The following is an 18,028-nucleotide window of genomic DNA, read 5'->3' as shown; positions in this document are numbered from 1 at the left end:
CCATGCATCTAGAATGTACACAATCACGAACCCATGTTACATAACAGACATGCAAACACCAAAGGCATGAAAAACGTGACAAACAAACAAATGAAGCAATCTGGAAGATTCTGAAGAGTACAATAAGGGGAAACAAAAAAAAGTTTCACGCAGAACCATTTATTTACACCCCTCAAGTACATGTTGATGTAAAAATTTAAGATTATAATGAAAGTTGCTCATTTCTTTGCTTTTTTGTTTTGGCCTCCAATTTGAGCCAGGCCAATCTCCACCTGCACCTGATGCCTGCTTCAAGCTGTAACACATGAATAGCATCCTCGTCTTTAAGCACTCTCATTCAGGAAAATAATTGACTACAATCATTGTCTGTTTCACTTTATTTTTCACTATTTCCAACTTCAAAGGCTAATCCCAAATGCATCCTCCAGGAAAATATTAAGTACACTATTTTTCTGGTTTTATTGGCCAATTTGAAGTGAGTTCATTCTGTGTTATGACATAATCCTTAACATCGCTCCGTTAATACATTTAACATTAACATCTGTAAACTAATTCGATAATTGTAGCCGCGTTTTCTAATTAATACAAGATGTACTAGCGGATCAACTCTTGTCGCCAATGTTACATGTGCTTCGCGGTTCCGCTGGGACCACAACCAGGGCCACGACCCGCAGGACCTCAACGCGAAAATACAAAAGACCAGTGCAACAAATACCACACTGGCTGATCTGATGAGCAAACATTTTGCTTAAACGTAAGAGTAGCAATAGAGGATGTCCGCTCCAGAGGTGGGTAGAGTAGCCAAATATTATACCTAAGTAAGAATACGGTTACCGTATTTTCACGACCATAAGGCGCACTTAAAAGTCTTCAATTTTCTCCAAAATGGATGGGGCGCCGCCTTATTATGTGTGCACCGAGTTCTAAAATCTGTAAATGTTGTTGTGTGACTTTGATCAGCACTTCACTGACTGGGAGCCGACACGCTGCTTATATAGAGGAAAGGCGGACATGATTGAGGACAGCATGCAGACATTAAAGGGGGAAGGGTGCGCATGAAAGAGGATGCTAAAGGCACGCCCCCAGTAGGTATATGCAATGTGCAAAACAACATCGGTTTGGCTTAGGACCCCCGAAAATGGCACCTACGAAGAGACACGTTTGCGAAGCACAGTTTAAACTGCAAGCTATGAGTTACTCGGAGGAACATGGGAATCGAGCAGCCGCGAGAGAATTCAAGATCAACGAATCCATGGTTCGCAAGTGGAGGAAGCAGGAAAACGCCGGCATCATTGCTGAACAGCCCCCCGGCAAGGAGACTGACTCCGACAATGACGAGAGGGAACCCGGCATGTTTGATGGAGAACTTGCCCAGTTGTTTATTTCGGATACAGAAGATGAGGACTTTGACGGATTTGTGGATGAGGATTGATTAAAAACAAAATAACGTGAGTACCTTGTTAAATACTTCAATAAAGTACAACCGAACTCAGTTTTTCTCCCGCTGCCTTTTTAAAAACATACGCTAGCATGCATGCTAGCGTATGTGTTACCATGCCTGCGCCCCATAATACGGTAAGCCTTATGTATGTGTTAAATACACAAATAGAGCCCGTAACTGAGACTGCGCCTTTTAATACGGTGCGCCGTATGGTCGCGAAAATACGGTACTTGACAATAACGTAGCTGAAGTAAAAGTAAAAAGTAGTCCTCCAAAAAAAATTACTTGAGTAAAAAGTACAGTTAAATAATTACTCAAGTACTGAGTAAGGCAGCACGGTGGGCGACAGGTTAGAGCGTCTGCCTCACAATTCCGAGGACTGGGTTTCAAATCCCGGCCCCGCCTGTTTGGAGTTTGGATGTTCTCCCTGTGTCTGCGTGGGTTTTCTCCGGGCTCTCCGTTTTCCTCCCATAGCCCAAAAACATGCATGGTAGGTTAATTGAAGACTCTAAGATTCTTCGCCCCTAGGTGAGAATGTGAATGCGTATGGTTGTTTGTTTATATGTGCCCTGCGATTGGCTGGCAACCAGTTCAGGGTGAACCCTGTCTCCTCCCCGAAAATAGCTGGGATAGGCTCCAGCACTCCCGTGATCCTTGTGTGGATAAGCGGCTCAAAAAATGGATGGATGGAAGTACTGAGTAAATAGTGAGTAACTTCTGATTTTTTTTTAACCACAGCATGAACATCACCACCGACAAAAAAATACAAAATAAAATGTGAATGTACAAATTCTGATGTTGCTGTGTGTGTGTGAAAACATCTGCAATTTATTGTACAATGTTTTGAAATATCCACGTTTGGGCAAACAGTGCCAGACAAATACTACAATACATGAAAGCTGTTGTTTTTGTTCATCTAAATGTAAACAATAGTAGCGTGCCGTTGCCTTCATGGTAACGACGACCTTTCCAACATGGCCGCCATGTAGCCACAACAATCAACCGGGCTGGCTTATCTAGTGTTAATACCTACAGTGGGTACGGAAAGTTTTCAGACCCCCTTAAATTTTTCACTCTTTGTTACATTGCAGCCATTTGTTATAATCATTTAAGTTCATTTTGTCCTCATTAATGTACACACATCACCCCATATTGACAGAAAAAAAACTTAATTGCTGAAATTTTTGCTGATTTATTAAAAAAAAAAAAACTGAAATATCACACAGCCATAATTATTCAGACCCTTTGCTGTGACACTCATATTTAACTCGGGTGCTGTCCATTTCTTCAGATTATCCTTAAAATGGTTCTACCCCTTCGTTGGATTCCAGCTGTGTTTGATTATACTGATTGGACTTGAATAGGAAAGCCACACACCTGCCTATATTAGACCTTACAGCTCACAGTTGCATGTCAGAGCAAATGAGATTCATGAGGTCAAAGGAACTGCCTGAAGAGGTCAGAGACAGAATTGTGGCAAGGCACAGATCTGGCCAAGGTTACAAAAAAAATTCTGCTGCATTTAAGGTTCCTAAGAGCACAGTGGCCTCCATAATCTGAGCAATTGGGGGAGAAGAGCCTTGGTGAGAGAGGTAAAGAAGAACGCAAAGATCACTGTGGCTGAGCTCCAGAAATGGAGTCGGGAGATGGGAGAAAGTTCTGGAAAGTCAACCATCACTGCAGCTCTCCACCAGTCTGGGCTTTATGGCAGAGTGGCCCGACGGAAGCCTCTCCTCAGTGCAAGACACATGAAAGCCTGCATGGAGTTTGCTTAAAAAAAAAAAAAAACAATAATAATAATAATAATAATAATTTAAAAAAACACCTGAAAGACTCCAAGATGGTGAGAAATTAGATTCTCTGGTCTGATGAGACCAAGATAGAAATTGTTGGCCTTAATTCTAAGTGGCATTTGTGGAGAAAACCAGGCACTGGTCATCTATCCAATACAGTCCCAACAGTGAAGCATGGTGGTGGCAGCATCTTGCTGTGTGGGTGTTTTTCAGCTGCAGGGACAGGGAGACTGGTTGCAATCGAAGAAACGATTAATGCGGCCAAGTACAGGGATATCCTGGACGAAAACCTTCTCCAGAGTACTGAGAACCTCAGACTGGGCCGAAGGGTCACCTTCAAAAAAGACAATGACCCGAAGCACACAGCTAAAATACCGAAGGAGTGGCTCCAGAACAACTCCGTGACTGTTTTTGAATGACCCAGCCAGAGCCCTGACTTGAACCCAATTGAGGGTTCTCTGGAAAGACCTGAAAATGGCTGGCCACCAACGTTCACCATCCAACCTGACAGAAATGGAGAGGATCTGCAAGAAGGAATGGCAGATGATCCCCAAATCCAGGTGTGAAAAACTTGTTGCATCATTCCCAAAAAGACTCATGGCTATATTAGCTCAAAAGGGTGCTTCTACTAAATACTGAGCAAAGGGTCTGAATACTTATGGCTGTGTGATATTTCAGTTTTTCTTTTTTAATAAATCTGCAAAAATTTCAACAAGTCTGTTTTTTTCCTGTCAATATGAGGTGCTGTGTGGACATTAATGTGTAAAAAAAAAAAAAAAAAAAAAAAAAGAACTTAAATGATTTTAGCAAATCGCTGCAATATGAAAAAAAAAACGAGTGAAAAATTTAAGGGGGTCTGAAAACTTTCCGTACCCACTGTATGCCCGCGAAGCCCAACAGAAGACATCGTGTGAGGTCATGTGACTTTCTTGTGTCGTTTGATTGGCGAACTAGACTTAAACGTCACTAGCGGTTAAACTGGATTGGCGCAAACAGCGCTGATGCGGAAGTCGTTGTCTCGCGCACAAAATAGTTGATTGATAAGCAATAATTGTTAAATAAAAGGAGCGAGCGACATTTAGATCGTTGTAACGGAGTAAAAGTACCGTTAGTTCTTAACAGCAGAAGCGGCGGAAGTGTTTTTTTCTGGTCTCGTCAATTCCTGTGACAGGCGGAACCTCAGGCCAATGCGCTCCCATATTAGTCCACCGCTGAGTAATATTCACAATTACCTCTGTGTGTTGATGGTGGATGTGTGGAATGGATCAAGCTGCCAGTGTTCAAGGAGTACAAAACAGCCTGTGACGTTGGCGACCCCCCCCAAGGAAAAACTCATCGACTCACGTAAATGGCCTATTTTGTGTTCTAAATGGCGACTTTCGCCGAAAGGCAACTGATTTGCATGTATGTACATAAACAACTGTATTCAGTCGTTAAATTATTCAACCCAAACAAACCACCTGGCGGCACGGTGAGCGAGTGGTTAGCACATCTGCCTCACACTTCTGAGATTCAAAACCGGCCTCGCCTGTGTGGAGTTTGCATGTTCTCCCCGTGCCTGCGTGGGTCTTCTCTGGATACTCTGGTGTCCTCCGATATCCCAAAAACATGCATGGTAGCTGGACTGAAGACTCTAAATTGTCCGTAGGTGTGAATGTGAGTGCAAATGGTTGTTTGTTTATGTGCCCTACGATTGGGTGGCGACCAGTCCAGGGTGTTCCCCGCCTCTCGCCCGAAGATAGCCGGGATAAGCTAAGGCACGCCCGCGACCCTAGTGAGGATAAGCGGTTGGGAAAATGGATGGATGGAAACAAACCTCCTTCAGATGAGGCTCATCAATAGCATTGGCTAACATATTAGTAGACTTTACACTGATTTTTTCGGCGTGATTGGTATTGGCCAATAATTAGCATTTTATGCTGATCGGCTGTAATGTCATAATTTGCCGATCCGATCAATGACCGCAAAAGAAATTGACTGCGCGTCGCCATCGTGCACAGTATATTTTAATAAAAAAGCTAGTTTATTTTTAGCCTTGTCGCGTGTCTTTTGACGTAGTACTGTAAATATCTGACGGCCAATAAAGTTATTAACAAAAAAAAGAAAAAGAAAAACATGTCGGCCGTGTGGGACTGACAACACGTCTGTGACAGACAACACGTAATGCCCGCCGGATCAGACTACAAGACAAATTTGCTCTTTCACGATGTCAGACTGTTCGGGTTATCCTGTAAATCTACAGATATTCTCAATTTAGCATCCACCAAAAGGAGACAGGAGACACCAAACACAACCTGAGCCAGTACTTATCTTTTGCGACAAAAGGAGAAGCAGTCGCTCTCTCAGCGATCTTAAATATTGTGACGTCTGCCTTCCCTGGTGCCCTTTTTATTAAAGCTTGAGTAGGTGGTATCACATTCCATGACCTTTTAAGGAGTAGTCTGTTATCAAGATGTGGTCAGTGTCTAGAGGTGTGGCGGTTTGTGCCTTGTGGAATGTGTATTGTAGTACTTTTCCAAACTGGTCTTGTTTCCAGTGAACAAGGGTGCTATCATCTAAATTCAGTTACAGCGACAATGTGTTTTTATGCAATAATATATATTTTTTTTTTCCATCACAGACTACTGCAATATAATCTTGTATTCCGATACCACAGTATCCCATTTTTTACGATCATTGGGCTTTATCTTGTCAACTCAAATGCGACCGGATACACTCGTTTTCGTGGCGACAACAACAAGAGTGGATCGGGCCGACTGTATTATAAGGACAAAACGGGGAAAAATGTGTGTTGGTGGTCACTGGTGCTCAGGACCGGAGAGAACGTTCGTTTAAGGCTTGCTTGAGGTATGTTCACGTTATTTTAATATGATACGGCTCGCAAGCAGACAACAAAACGTTATGTAGCCTAGCAAGCTAACGCTAACGGTTGTACATAAGCATGCCGCCGTTCTGTCGAATCATGCTCTAAAGGTTCAGTGTGAGTGAAGTAATTTAAATACAGTAAGTTAGCACCCATTATTTCTGTCATGTTGTAATGTTGGTTTGACCTGACTGATTAGAATACACGATCTGAATAGAGCAGTGAGTTACAACCTTTATGGAGCCCAGGAACATATTTTACAATTGAAAATCTCACGGAACACCAACAAACAAAAATGTCACAAAAAGTGTATACATTAATTACTGTATGTACTTCCTGCCATCTAATAGAAGACCATTCATTTGTTCTGTCTGTCACTATGGCTCACTGGCATAAATAGATGAACAAAGATATATTATTTATTGTAAATATATTTTTTTGAGCAATTAAGTACACAGGTATATACAGTAAATGAATAGGTAATTTAAATAGACACATTGCTCCATCTCGTGATCGGATTGGTGATCGGTTATTGTTTTTTTTAAACTCGCTGATCGGTGATTGGCCCCAAAAATCCTGAACATGTAAAGCCTACATATTAGACTAAATAACGTAAGCACAAACGGACATGCCATCACACATTGGCTAGTAGATATGCGCACAAGCACGCAACAAAAACGGTATTAAGTCAAACTCACCTTTTGGCATGAAAACACAGCAATAAATGTTAGGGAATACAGGCACACAGTAACAGTACAGTAGACTACACCGGCTATTAATAGTAGCTGCATCTGGAGAGATCATAAAAAAAAAAAAATGAAATGAAATCATACTTTCACTTTGCTGCTTAGCTGCATTTAAGGACTGCCGACAAACCAGGACATCTCAAATGCCGACGATAAAATACTATCAACCTAACATTCAACACCAAGATTCCACCAAATGAATCTGGTGTTTCTAATAATGCACTTCTGAAAATCTTTTCAAATTCAGATCATTCTGGCCAGTTTTCAAAACTTACTCTCGGATCTTCTTCTCAGATCCGTCCCGCCCAGGGTCGAAAACACCCCTCGGAAGGTGTTGGATCAGCCCGATACGCTGGGCGATGCGCACTTGCTCTTCTTCCGTCAACTGGGTGGCTAGTCGGGCCTGGCTGGGTGTTGGGTGGTAGACTGGAATGTGGATCTGCTCCTGCACACAGAGAAATAGAAGAAGGCTTCAGTCAACAGCAAATAAACAATGCACTAGCATTTACTTCAACACAAATAAGAGGTCATCTTTAGGTACATGACACATACAGTTAGTACTCAGGCGACGTTTGCCCAATAATGTTGGTCAGCTAGAAATCTAATGACTGAACAATTGTGAGCAGTGAGTTTGGACATGGGAATGCAGCATGTCCTTGGCAGTAGATGGGGATGTTCCCCCACAGCAGCTAGCACAGCAGGACCCTTTTTGGCCATTGGATTAATACCCCACAACTATGTAGATTAGCTGGATTCAGCAAAAACAATTAAAACAAGTACTATATAATGTAGGCGGCACGGTGAACGACTGGTTAGAGCCTCTGCCTCACAGTTCTGAGGACCTGGGTTCGATCCCCGGCCCCGCCTGTGTGGAGTTTGCATGTTCTCCCCGTATCTGCGTGGGTTTTCTACGGGCACTCCGGTTTCCTCCCACAAAAACATGCATGGTAGGTTAATTGACGACTCTAAATTGCCCATAGGTGTCAATGTGAGTGCGAATGGTTGTTTGTTTGTATGTGCCCTGTGATTGGCTGGCGACCAGTTCAGGGTGTAACCCGCCTCCTGCCCAATGATAGCTGGGATAGGCTCCAGCATGCCTGCATTTACAGTAAAGTACTATTTTCAGGTGACATTATTGCCAGGGTTTCATTCAGTATGCAACTGTAATGACTCAAAGCCCCAACTTGAAAGCATGATTACTCATTTATTCGACGATGACTGCAGATGTGGCAAAGCGCCCTTCCCATCCCATCCCATACAAACGTCTTTAATTTACTTGGAATCAAATTTTCTTTGCAGTCTGAATAATACATTTGTGTGGGGTAGTAACACGAGCGAGCACCAAGAGTGGCCATGAGTCAGCATCACTGGCTCTTCCTTTCACCCGTGCCAAACAGGGATAAAAGCGACATACCCGAGTTCTAAGAGGGGGTAGCTGCCATACTGTGTGCGTGTGTGGTGTCAGCTGTGCCAATGGTCAGCATTCTAATTGTTATCATAGGCCTCTCCCTTCTCTCATACACAGTGCACCAGCTGGGCTGCAACAACTGTTCGTTACGTAACCTCTGCTTGACCGGGAGCACACGGCAGATACGGGGGACGGACGAGGGAGTTTAGCGATTTGGCCAGGATGAAAGGGGCAGAGATGGCGAGGAGTGGCGAGCTGCGCCAACACGGAGGAGACCTCGGCCAAGGCCTGGCTGCTGAATGAAGCAAAAAGCAGCGGCGGATGTAAGCCTGCCAGGCCTCAGGTTTTAACGCAAACTGACCAAAATTAGGTTAGTCCAAGTGAAAATGGAATTTTAGGATCTAGCAAACCGTCGTTCGGGATGTTGCAGACCAACCTGCTGTAGGGGAATAAACGTGGTAAACAGAGACCATATTGTCTCTGTTGAGCGGAAACCTCATATGTCCAAATATGGTCAAGTTCGTATTTTTTCACAAACTGATAGAAACCACGACGGTCAGAAACCACGATGAAAGTAACTTGAGACACTTCAACTGTCTGAGAAGCGTCATCTAGCGCTACCTCTTCTTCACTTTGTGGGAGACTTGCGGCATTAGTATTGAAAGTTTGGTAAAGTTTTTTTTGCTTTTTTTTCCAGATAAAAATGGGTGAAAATAGTTAGGTTAAATACATTTGTATAGGCCTATTTTGTTAAAAATCAATAGCAATGCTTCATTGCGGAAGGAAGCCCGTCAGCCACGAAGGTAAGTTTGCCTGCTAATTAATTTCCCCTATTATCCATCCATCCATTTTCTGTACCGCTTATCCTAACTAGGGTCGCAGGTGCGCTGGAGCCTATCCCAGCTACCTTCGGGCAAGAGACTGGGTACACCCTGAACTGGTCGCCAGCCAATCGCAGGGCACACATAAACCTATTAGCAATTTCTTTTTTTTGTGAATAAATTGAAGATGATTATGGGGAGGTGTTAAATTGATGCGCAACAGTATATGATAGCAATATAAGGTATAATACCAACTTTGTGGGCGGCGTGGCACAGAGGGCAAGTTGTTGTGTCCCTGGGCAAGAAACACAAACACATTTTCTACAGATGAATGTGGTTGGATGTTTGGTGGTGGTTGGAGGGGCAGTAGGCGCATAATGGCAGCCACGCTTCTGCCAGACTACCCCAGGGCAGCTGTGGCTACACAAGCAGTTTACCACACTGGGTGTGACAGAGGAGTGAATGAAAAATACACCAATTAATAATGCAGGAAATTGTAAAGCGTCTGAGTGCCTAGAAAAGCGCTATATAAGTGTAATGCATTATTATTATTACTTTAATGATGCTAAGGTTGGTAACTCAAGCAAGATTATTTTTTTTCTATTTCCTGAAAAGGAATGTGTTTGAGATGCGAGGACTCCAGTGCCTGACAGCGACAAAATAAATGTTTTAATATATTATATGTAGTTTTACCAGTCCCACTCACCTTTAAACTGAAGACTTTTTAACACATTGTAATTGTATTTTAACACAAACAATTGCAAGCATTATTGCTAATAATTAACTGAGCAATAGTTTCCACTGAGGTGCACCATGGTGACGTAGTGTCTTCCTTATGTCTTCCTTACATTCGAGAGCTTCTGGGTTTGACTCAGGCCTTTGGCCCTGGCCTTCCTATTTGGAATTTATATGTTCTTCACAGTGATGCTAATACTGTGTATTGAAGGATGCAACCAAAAGTCTTAATTTAACTGTATGTCTGTTTATAACAAGTTAATTATTGAGGGTGTAGTTTACAGAGGTTTATAATTACACGGTCTTACTCAGATGCTTTAATATTCGGACGATCATTGTTAATTTACCATCACCTACAGCTCAGCTCAAAGGGTACTGAATCTGAAACTTCTTCACCAAGCTGCAGTGATGTCCAAAGCATTCCAAACATTTCAGGGATGACTGGAAAATTGAACTGCAGACAGAAAGAAAAAGAAAAACTGCCAGTGCATTTCCTCAGGGGAAATACAATCATTTTACCAGCACGCAAACAATAAAGTCTTGAATATTTGCACTGTGTCAATTTGGCCTTAGATTATCAAAATAGACAAAACAGTCCAGTGGCAGCATATGACGTCATCTTCAAATCGACCGGAACACTTGTGGGAAGTTACACCAGAAACATGAATCATTGAGAGGCTCTTCAATCTAACCCTGCTGTCTCTTGCCCACCGAGTAACAAAATCTCTGGATAACAGCTGTACATGCGACAGGCATCACACATCACACCAGCAAACAACAATGGGAAGATAAGAGCGCATGTTTCCATCCCAGGATGTGTTTGCTGATAACAGCACAGGCTGATGACTCATACTTTGTGAGTATGCACATTATGTTATCAACCTGGATAAGCAGGAAGAGGGTGACCTACCCTGAGTAAAGCCAGCCGCACTCGGAGCGAAATGGCTGAGCTAAACTGAACAAATTACAAGCGGCGACTGACACTCACACGCTTACTGACAAGCTCGAACTCACTGCAACAAGCAAACAGAAGCATTGCCCTTTGCAGTTATGTTGTGTTAACAAATCAGGTTTAAGGACATGATAGTCAGAGGGAGGGTAAAAACCCAAGTTGAACTGGATTAGGGGAGCAGCATACAGAGCCTTTCCAAAAAAATTAGAATATCATGGAAAAGTTTATTTATTTCCATACCTCCATTCGAAAAGTTAAACTTTCATAGATTATAGATTCAGGGCCCACAATTTCAAGTATTTATTTGTTTTTGTTTACATAATTTGAGTTTCTACCTCATAAAACTCACGAAATCAGCAATTTAAACAATTAGAACACTGTGAAGAAATCACCATTTACTTCTCAGTTTTTGTAGGAAAAAAAGAGAAATTGGGGTCACATTAAATCAATCAAAATATGGTACTTTCAAAACGATATGTTAATCTTCAGTACTTGGTTGGGAATCCCTTTGCTTTAATCACTGCCTCGATGCACCGTGGCATTGATGTAATCAGCCTGTGGCATTGCCTGGGAGTTATGGAAGCCCAGATTTCCTTGATGCTTGCTGTCAGTTCTTCTTTCTTTGTGGGGCTGGTGCCCCTCATTTTCCTCTTGATAATACCCCACAGATTCTCAATGGGGTTTAGATCCAGTTGGCTGGTCAGTCAAGCACTGTGATGGCATGGGCATCAAACCAGGTTTTGGTGCTTCTGGCGGCATGGGCAGGGGCCAGGTCCCGCTGGAAGTCTGCATCTCCATACAGATCCTCAGCAGAAGGAATCATGATGTTCTCGAAAACATTCTGGTAGACTGTTGCGGTGACCTTGAATTTAAGAAATCAGAGTTTACCAACACCTGCACTGGACATTTCACCCCAAATCATGACTGACTGTGGATATTTAACACTGGACCTCAAGCAGCTTGGGTTCTGTTCTTCACCCGCCTTCCTCCAAAATCCTTGGACCTTGATTCCCAAATGAAAGGCACACTTTACTTTCATCGGAAAAGAGGACCTTGGACCACTGGCCAACAGTCCAGTCCTTCTTCTCCTTGTCCCAGTTGCGACACTTCCTATGTTGGCTAAGGCTCAGAAGTGGCTTGACCCGAGGAACCCAACAGTCCATCTCCCGGATGCGTCTGAATGTAGTGGTTTTTAAAGCTGTGACTCCCGCTTCATTCCACTCTTTCTGGATTTTCTCTTTCTGCTAGATTTTTCAATCTTCTCTATTTGATCATTTGCTGAAGCCCACGGTCATCTCTTTTTCTGGTACATCTTCTCCTGCCACCTTTTGTCCTTCCACTCAACTTTTCATTGATATGCTTGGACACAGCACTCTGTGAACAGCCAGCCTCCTTAGCAATGAGCAATTTTGAATGGAATTATGGAACTTCTCCATGATATTCAATTTTTTTTTGGAAAGGGTCTGTATGTGCCATGCAAGCATTTTTGCTTTCAAAAGTGTCTGTGGCTGCAGACATATGGGGATTGGTTTTTTTTGGTTTGATCGTCTCTTCTCACCACCACCTAAACAAGATCTTTATACCCTCACTTCAAACAACAAAGCTAGCTAAGCTCAAAGCAATTCGGCTATGCTGTCATTCATATCGTAAAATTGTAATTTTGGTGCAAAAACAAAAATGTACTTTTGGGCCATTTTAGGCCGAAACATTTCTGTGGCCGAAATAGCAGAGTCCGACGTTATGCCTTTTTGAGTGGTGGCCCGTATATCATGATATAATACATTGAGTTTTAGTGATTATTTTGTATTTAGCGTCTTTATACTGTATTATAGTCCCTTTAAGAAATTATTAGTACAATTGCATTCATGGCGATGACTGTGTACTAAACTTGCTAAAATCAAGGCATTGCAATTGCACAAATTAATAATAATGCTTAAAATAATAAATCAATTACAAAATTATACAAATATTTACTTTGCACTGACATTCCAACAATGCTTTATCTTGTGTCTTGATGTTGTGCACGCTGTCTATGATTGGAGGTGCTCATTAGTATTTTATACTGCCGATTCCGGTACCAGTTATCCATGAGTGAGATCTGCTGATCACTGCCGATATCCATCAGATTGATTAGCTGTAAATTTTTAATTTATTTACGGTGAGTGCTATTGGCTATATTATATGACATGTTTGTTTGGGTTTGCTTCAGAGCTCTTGCATGCCTGCTCAGTGTGAAGGGAGGAGGGGACGAAACACAAGGGCTCGGGGATTGTGGAAAAAATAATTATTTGACTGATATTGAAATCATGATCAATAAACATTTATTTCAAAAATTTGTATTTATTCAACTACCACAATTCAACTTTAAATATAACTTAAAGGAACAACCAGAAAATAAATTAGTAACTAGTAAAATACTAACACAGCACATTAAAGTCATAGAAGTTGAAAGAAAGAAAAAAAAACTTAAGAAAAATAAATATATTAGTGGCTAAAAACATGCCAATGCTTTTAGCCATGACTGTTTTTTCTATAATAGATGTCTAAAAAAATAATAATAATAATCCTCATTTTCTCACATTTAGCAAATAGAAATAATTTTGGTAATCCTAACTGACCTAAAACAGGAAACGTTTAGTCTGATTTCATGTCAAAGTCAGGAAAAAGCGTGTCTTTTTATACAGTCAAAGTCAGGAAAAAGCGTGTCTTTTTATAGAGCCAATGACTGTATCTGCTGCTCCTGCTGTGTGCGCCTTGGCCTCTTAGGGGCAGTGTGGCTTGATGCATGTGATGCATGCATGGAGCTACTCATTTTCTGTAAACTCAACTAAAAATTTAAAAATTAAAAAAGAAGAAGAAGAAGAAAGTCGCGATATAATGTTAATAAACTTGTTTTTCACAGAATAGGAAGAATATATGCCCGTGAGTATTGTATTACTTCTCTGTACGGTGTTTGTGTGAATATTCGTTATTTCAAGGTAAATCCCTCCTGTGACCAAATACTAATACGAGCTAGCCCGTCAATAGGATTTTCCATTGACTGTTAGCATTAATTTGATGATTTCTAAAACAATGTGTGTCTTGTATTTAAATATAAAATGAGGGCAATCATTTTTGTTGTGTGCTTAGTTTTACAGTCAACTCCAACTGGGGTGGGTGGGGTGGGGGCAATAAACAGCTTAAAGCACGCGCAGGGAGGGCAGAATGACATTCTACAGGCTGTAAAGTACGAGCTGCTGTATGTGGTTAGCAGCGTTAGCTTTGGCTATCGAAGCTCGAATGCGTGCCCGCTTATCCAGTCAGGCTGTACTGGTCACAGTTTCTCCTTGCGTCAGTCTTAAAAAAAAAAAGTGGGACGTACATCCTTATAACATTTACTTACTTACTTGTGGCCCTTTAAAAAAAAATGTCGCAAAAAGCTCAAAGAAAAAGGCAAAACACACGCAGACTAAGTTGGTGAAATCAGGTCTATTTAGGTGCGCTGGCAGCTCACATTATATGCTGATGTCACGAGTTGACAGCTAAGGCAGTATATTTCTGTAAAATTTGGTTGAACTACACATTTTACAAATGTGAAAAGTGTTCCCCTTTTGTACATTGGTACAGTGGGTCCAACACCATCTATTCCAACTTTCTTTTCTCTCGGCATTTTGAAAAGTGCAATCTAACAATAGCATGCAGGCCTTACACGCCACGCTTACCATCTCCGAGGCTTTGCACAAGGGGCATTGCAGGTCACACTTGCTAATACAATGCAAACAGCTGTATCTCCAGTCTGCTCCCAGAGCAATGAGTCAGCGCTCTTCTCACCAGATACTTTCCAAATCACAAGAATTGACAAATCAGTCAGTCACACAGGTAGTCAACACTAAAGCCCAAATAAGAGGTACAGCTATTATCTGAGATGACTAACAGTCCCATCTGCACACTTAGGCATCATGAAAGAGCGGACGCAAAATATTTATCTTGCCTAAGTGGTCTGGTCGGCTCAGAACCCCAATCCTGTCCACTTAGTCTGGCTGGTTCCCACAAGAGATGATGTTGTAAGTACAGGTGCTCCTTATTCTGAAGCGTTGGCAGATTCCTAAGGACATTCCTTTGTTCATTCAGGAAACTAGTGGGAAAGCAGCACAATGTGCCTTTGGCTCAGACACCTACCTTCTGATTCATTGCTGACTGCGTGGATTCTTGTAAAACAAGGTATGACGGGCGTTGTCATCGCAGAGAACCACAACAGAGAGCAGATGTTAAAAAGTGAACATTTAAAAGGCAACAACCTCCTACAAACTGGTATGGTTTTCTTTTTTGAATTTTAAAAAGATTGTACAGTAAACACTAGCTATTCGCTAGTGATAGGGACCGAGCCCTTCCGCGAATAGCAAAAAAGAGTGAGCAATTGACATCCCCCTAAACATATTTATAATTGCCTAGATCAATGTTCTCAAACTTTTTAAACCAAGTACCACCTAAAAAACTCCTTAAGCTCCAAGTCCCACCATCACAACCAATATTCAAATACAGTAGCATAGGCCAGACAAAGGATTTATTCCTAAAAAGTATATTAAATATTATTGTAAGCCAGTGGAACACAGTTTGAACATTAAGATTGCGCTTTTCAACTAGTTAAATATATATATTGACCATGAAAGTTAAATAAAAATATTACCTCATTAAAAGTTTAAAAAAAACAATTGTTCTTAAAGATTAAATGCAAATGTATTGTACTTAAAAGTTAAACACAACTGAACTGTACTTAGGCAGTGATTCTTGTGCATACCACTAGAGGGAGCCTGCATACCACACTACAGGTATGCGTAAAAGACGTTGTGAATCACTGGCCTGTATCAATAGTACCACAGACTATTATCCCCAAAACACTTTTACTTAATTTCAAACTTACCTTACAACATTAGCCTTAAAAATAAATGGTTTACAGATTATTTGATTTTGAAAAAAAATGCACAAGAAAAACAACAAATTCCACACAGGAAGGCCGGAGCAGAGATTTGAATCCGACCCTGTGAAGTGTAAAGCAGACGTGCTAACCACAAGATGGTGCTGCCTGTCTTAATTCATTTTCACCATATTAACAAACTACCTTTCACTTTTTAAAATGTACTTTGATACACGCTGCCACTTCCCTAGAATGCAATTTTTTGAATGTTTGTCATTGTTTTCAACGCATGACTAATATCCAAAATTGTCTCCTTCTGAGAGAATAAGCCAACAATGCAACAGAGCTGCACACTTGAGCTCCAAGCAAGGAATGTTTTTGGCACCAAGATGAGTCAATTCCAGACAACACGGGGAAGAATCATTTGACCTTTGGCACCGTCCGCCCCCCAGAACTTCAGGAATCTATGCACCTGTTGTGGTTTTGGCCAGGTTATAGATGGAATCAGAAAAATGTAAATAAATATTCTAACATTCTTAACTAAATATACCGTAGAAGCGCAAATATGCTGTTAATATTATGACATAAAACTCCCTTTGTCAATTTACACAAATGCACAGTGTGACACAGCAGAGGGCACTTAATTTATCCAACTTTTCAATTACCACACAAGTAAAAAGAAGTTAACAACTATCAAACAGACTAACAACATGTATGTGGTTATTAGGGTTGTAACAATATGTGATTCACTATTGCAGAGTCTCTGTAAAAGAGATTCAGGACTAATGCAGGGTACACACTCGGGCTGCAACTGTCAATTTTTTTGGGAATCATGTATTCTACCAATTATCCATCAATTAATCAAGTAGGCCTAATCAGATAAAAATGTATTTTGTGATATTAAACACAATCACATGTGCATGTGAGGTGCAGGTATTATTTGTGTTCACTTGGGGTCGCCATCCTCATGTTTGACTGTAGGATCTGTGACTTTGGGCGTGTGTGGCTTTAAAAAGCAGGGCCTGGCATGTGGAGTGAATTGGCATAATTTGTGGTTATGGTCATTTTCTTAAAAAATTTTCAATAAAGCGATTGAAAGTGGACCAGCGGCTGTGCTGGTCCTTGACCAACTGCAGGAACATTACAATAAGTTTTAACTCGTGAAGATAGGCTATATAAATTAGTTATAATCGTTAACAATGTTTACATTAGATGTGCTGTTGTGGTACACGTTGCACTTTATTTTCCTTGTTAAGTGTAAAATTGTCCCAAACTCTTTCCTCCTGGCTCAACACCATCAAGACAAATTATTTCCACACGGAGTGTTGGTTTTTCTTGGGCTCTCACATAAAAAAATAAAAAATCAGTCAAGATGTTTAAAATTTGTTTGTGCGTACCCCGCTTCTTAGTGCTGTGGCATGGAGGACAGAGCTTTGAGGATGGAGCTACATTCAAAGTGATAGACCAAAGGCGAGGACTTGGCCCCTCTAAAAAAAGCGTGTTATGCTGAACTGTAAGAGCATGCCAAACGTGTGCTGTGTTCCCAGCTTGGTTGTGCTTACCGTGGTCAACTCACGGGCATGGAGGGGAGTCGTCTCTGGTTGCTATGAAAGAGTCCTTTATAAATGTAGCTTTTAACTCGTGAGTTAAGCCTCTTGTGAAATTCTATCAGTGTAAACAGAGTGCACTGATACCACTCAACCCCCCCCCCCCCCCATAAATAAATTTAATAATAGTTGAAGAAACAATTTTTACGGGCTTCTGATTTCAAAACTAGGTTATCCATCAATTTGTCGTGTGTATGCAATGATAGTAGGCGATCATAAATTTATATGGGTTCACAGTATATGTTCAATACCACTTTTTTTCAGACTGATACCAGTAAGTATTCACGAGTACTTTACCACTAGTACTTTTGATACGTAACATTTCAATTAACACAATGACAGATAAATGTGAACAAAGACCTTTCTTTCGTTCTGACGCACATGATGATTCGATATGTCCAACCACCGCAGTGTAGCGGCAACTACTGGCAAGGAGGACTTGCCCGATGTCAGATTTGTTTTTGTCTTAAGTATCGCTGGCTGGTATTGACAGCCTTCAGGAGAACCCTATACCTTGAAATAAGCCTGAATTGACCCGATACCGATACCTGGTATCGGTGCTCGCCCATCGCTAGTTCAGTCATAACGGCCCTACGATGGAAACCATAACGACGACGTGGCCCACAACAAAACTGAGTTTGATACCCCTGTCATATAGTGACAGGCAGAACAATTAAATGCTCTTCCATTGGATGGCAAAAGGTACAATAAAGCTGTGCATCCACCTGTTACCATTCATAGAAAAGATCATGACTTCCTCCAAATATA

At 41.4% G+C, this 18,028-nt stretch overlaps 1 protein-coding gene across 3 annotated transcripts in view; it reads right to left on the bottom strand.

The window, feature by feature from the left end:
- The window catches only part of rnf11b (ring finger protein 11b), a 44,953-nt gene that overhangs the window by 22,917 nt on the left and 4,008 nt on the right, over positions 1–18,028 (bottom strand). For all 3 annotated transcript variants that reach the window (XR_009769000.1, XR_009769001.1, XM_061682929.1), the window contains exon 2: positions 7,119–7,288. Coding sequence is in view for 1 of the 3 variants with exons in the window: in XM_061682929.1 (XP_061538913.1) it covers positions 7,119–7,288 (170 nt within the window). In the remaining 2 variants the exon portion in view is untranslated. The remainder of the gene's footprint in view (positions 1–7,118; positions 7,289–18,028) is intronic.

Source organism: Phycodurus eques, chromosome 8, assembly GCF_024500275.1.
Source record: "Phycodurus eques isolate BA_2022a chromosome 8, UOR_Pequ_1.1, whole genome shotgun sequence".
Classification (NCBI taxonomy): domain Eukaryota; kingdom Metazoa; phylum Chordata; class Actinopteri; order Syngnathiformes; family Syngnathidae; genus Phycodurus; species Phycodurus eques.
The sequence above is the reverse complement of the archived record's forward strand: the minus strand, read 5'-3'. Positions and strand labels throughout refer to the sequence as shown.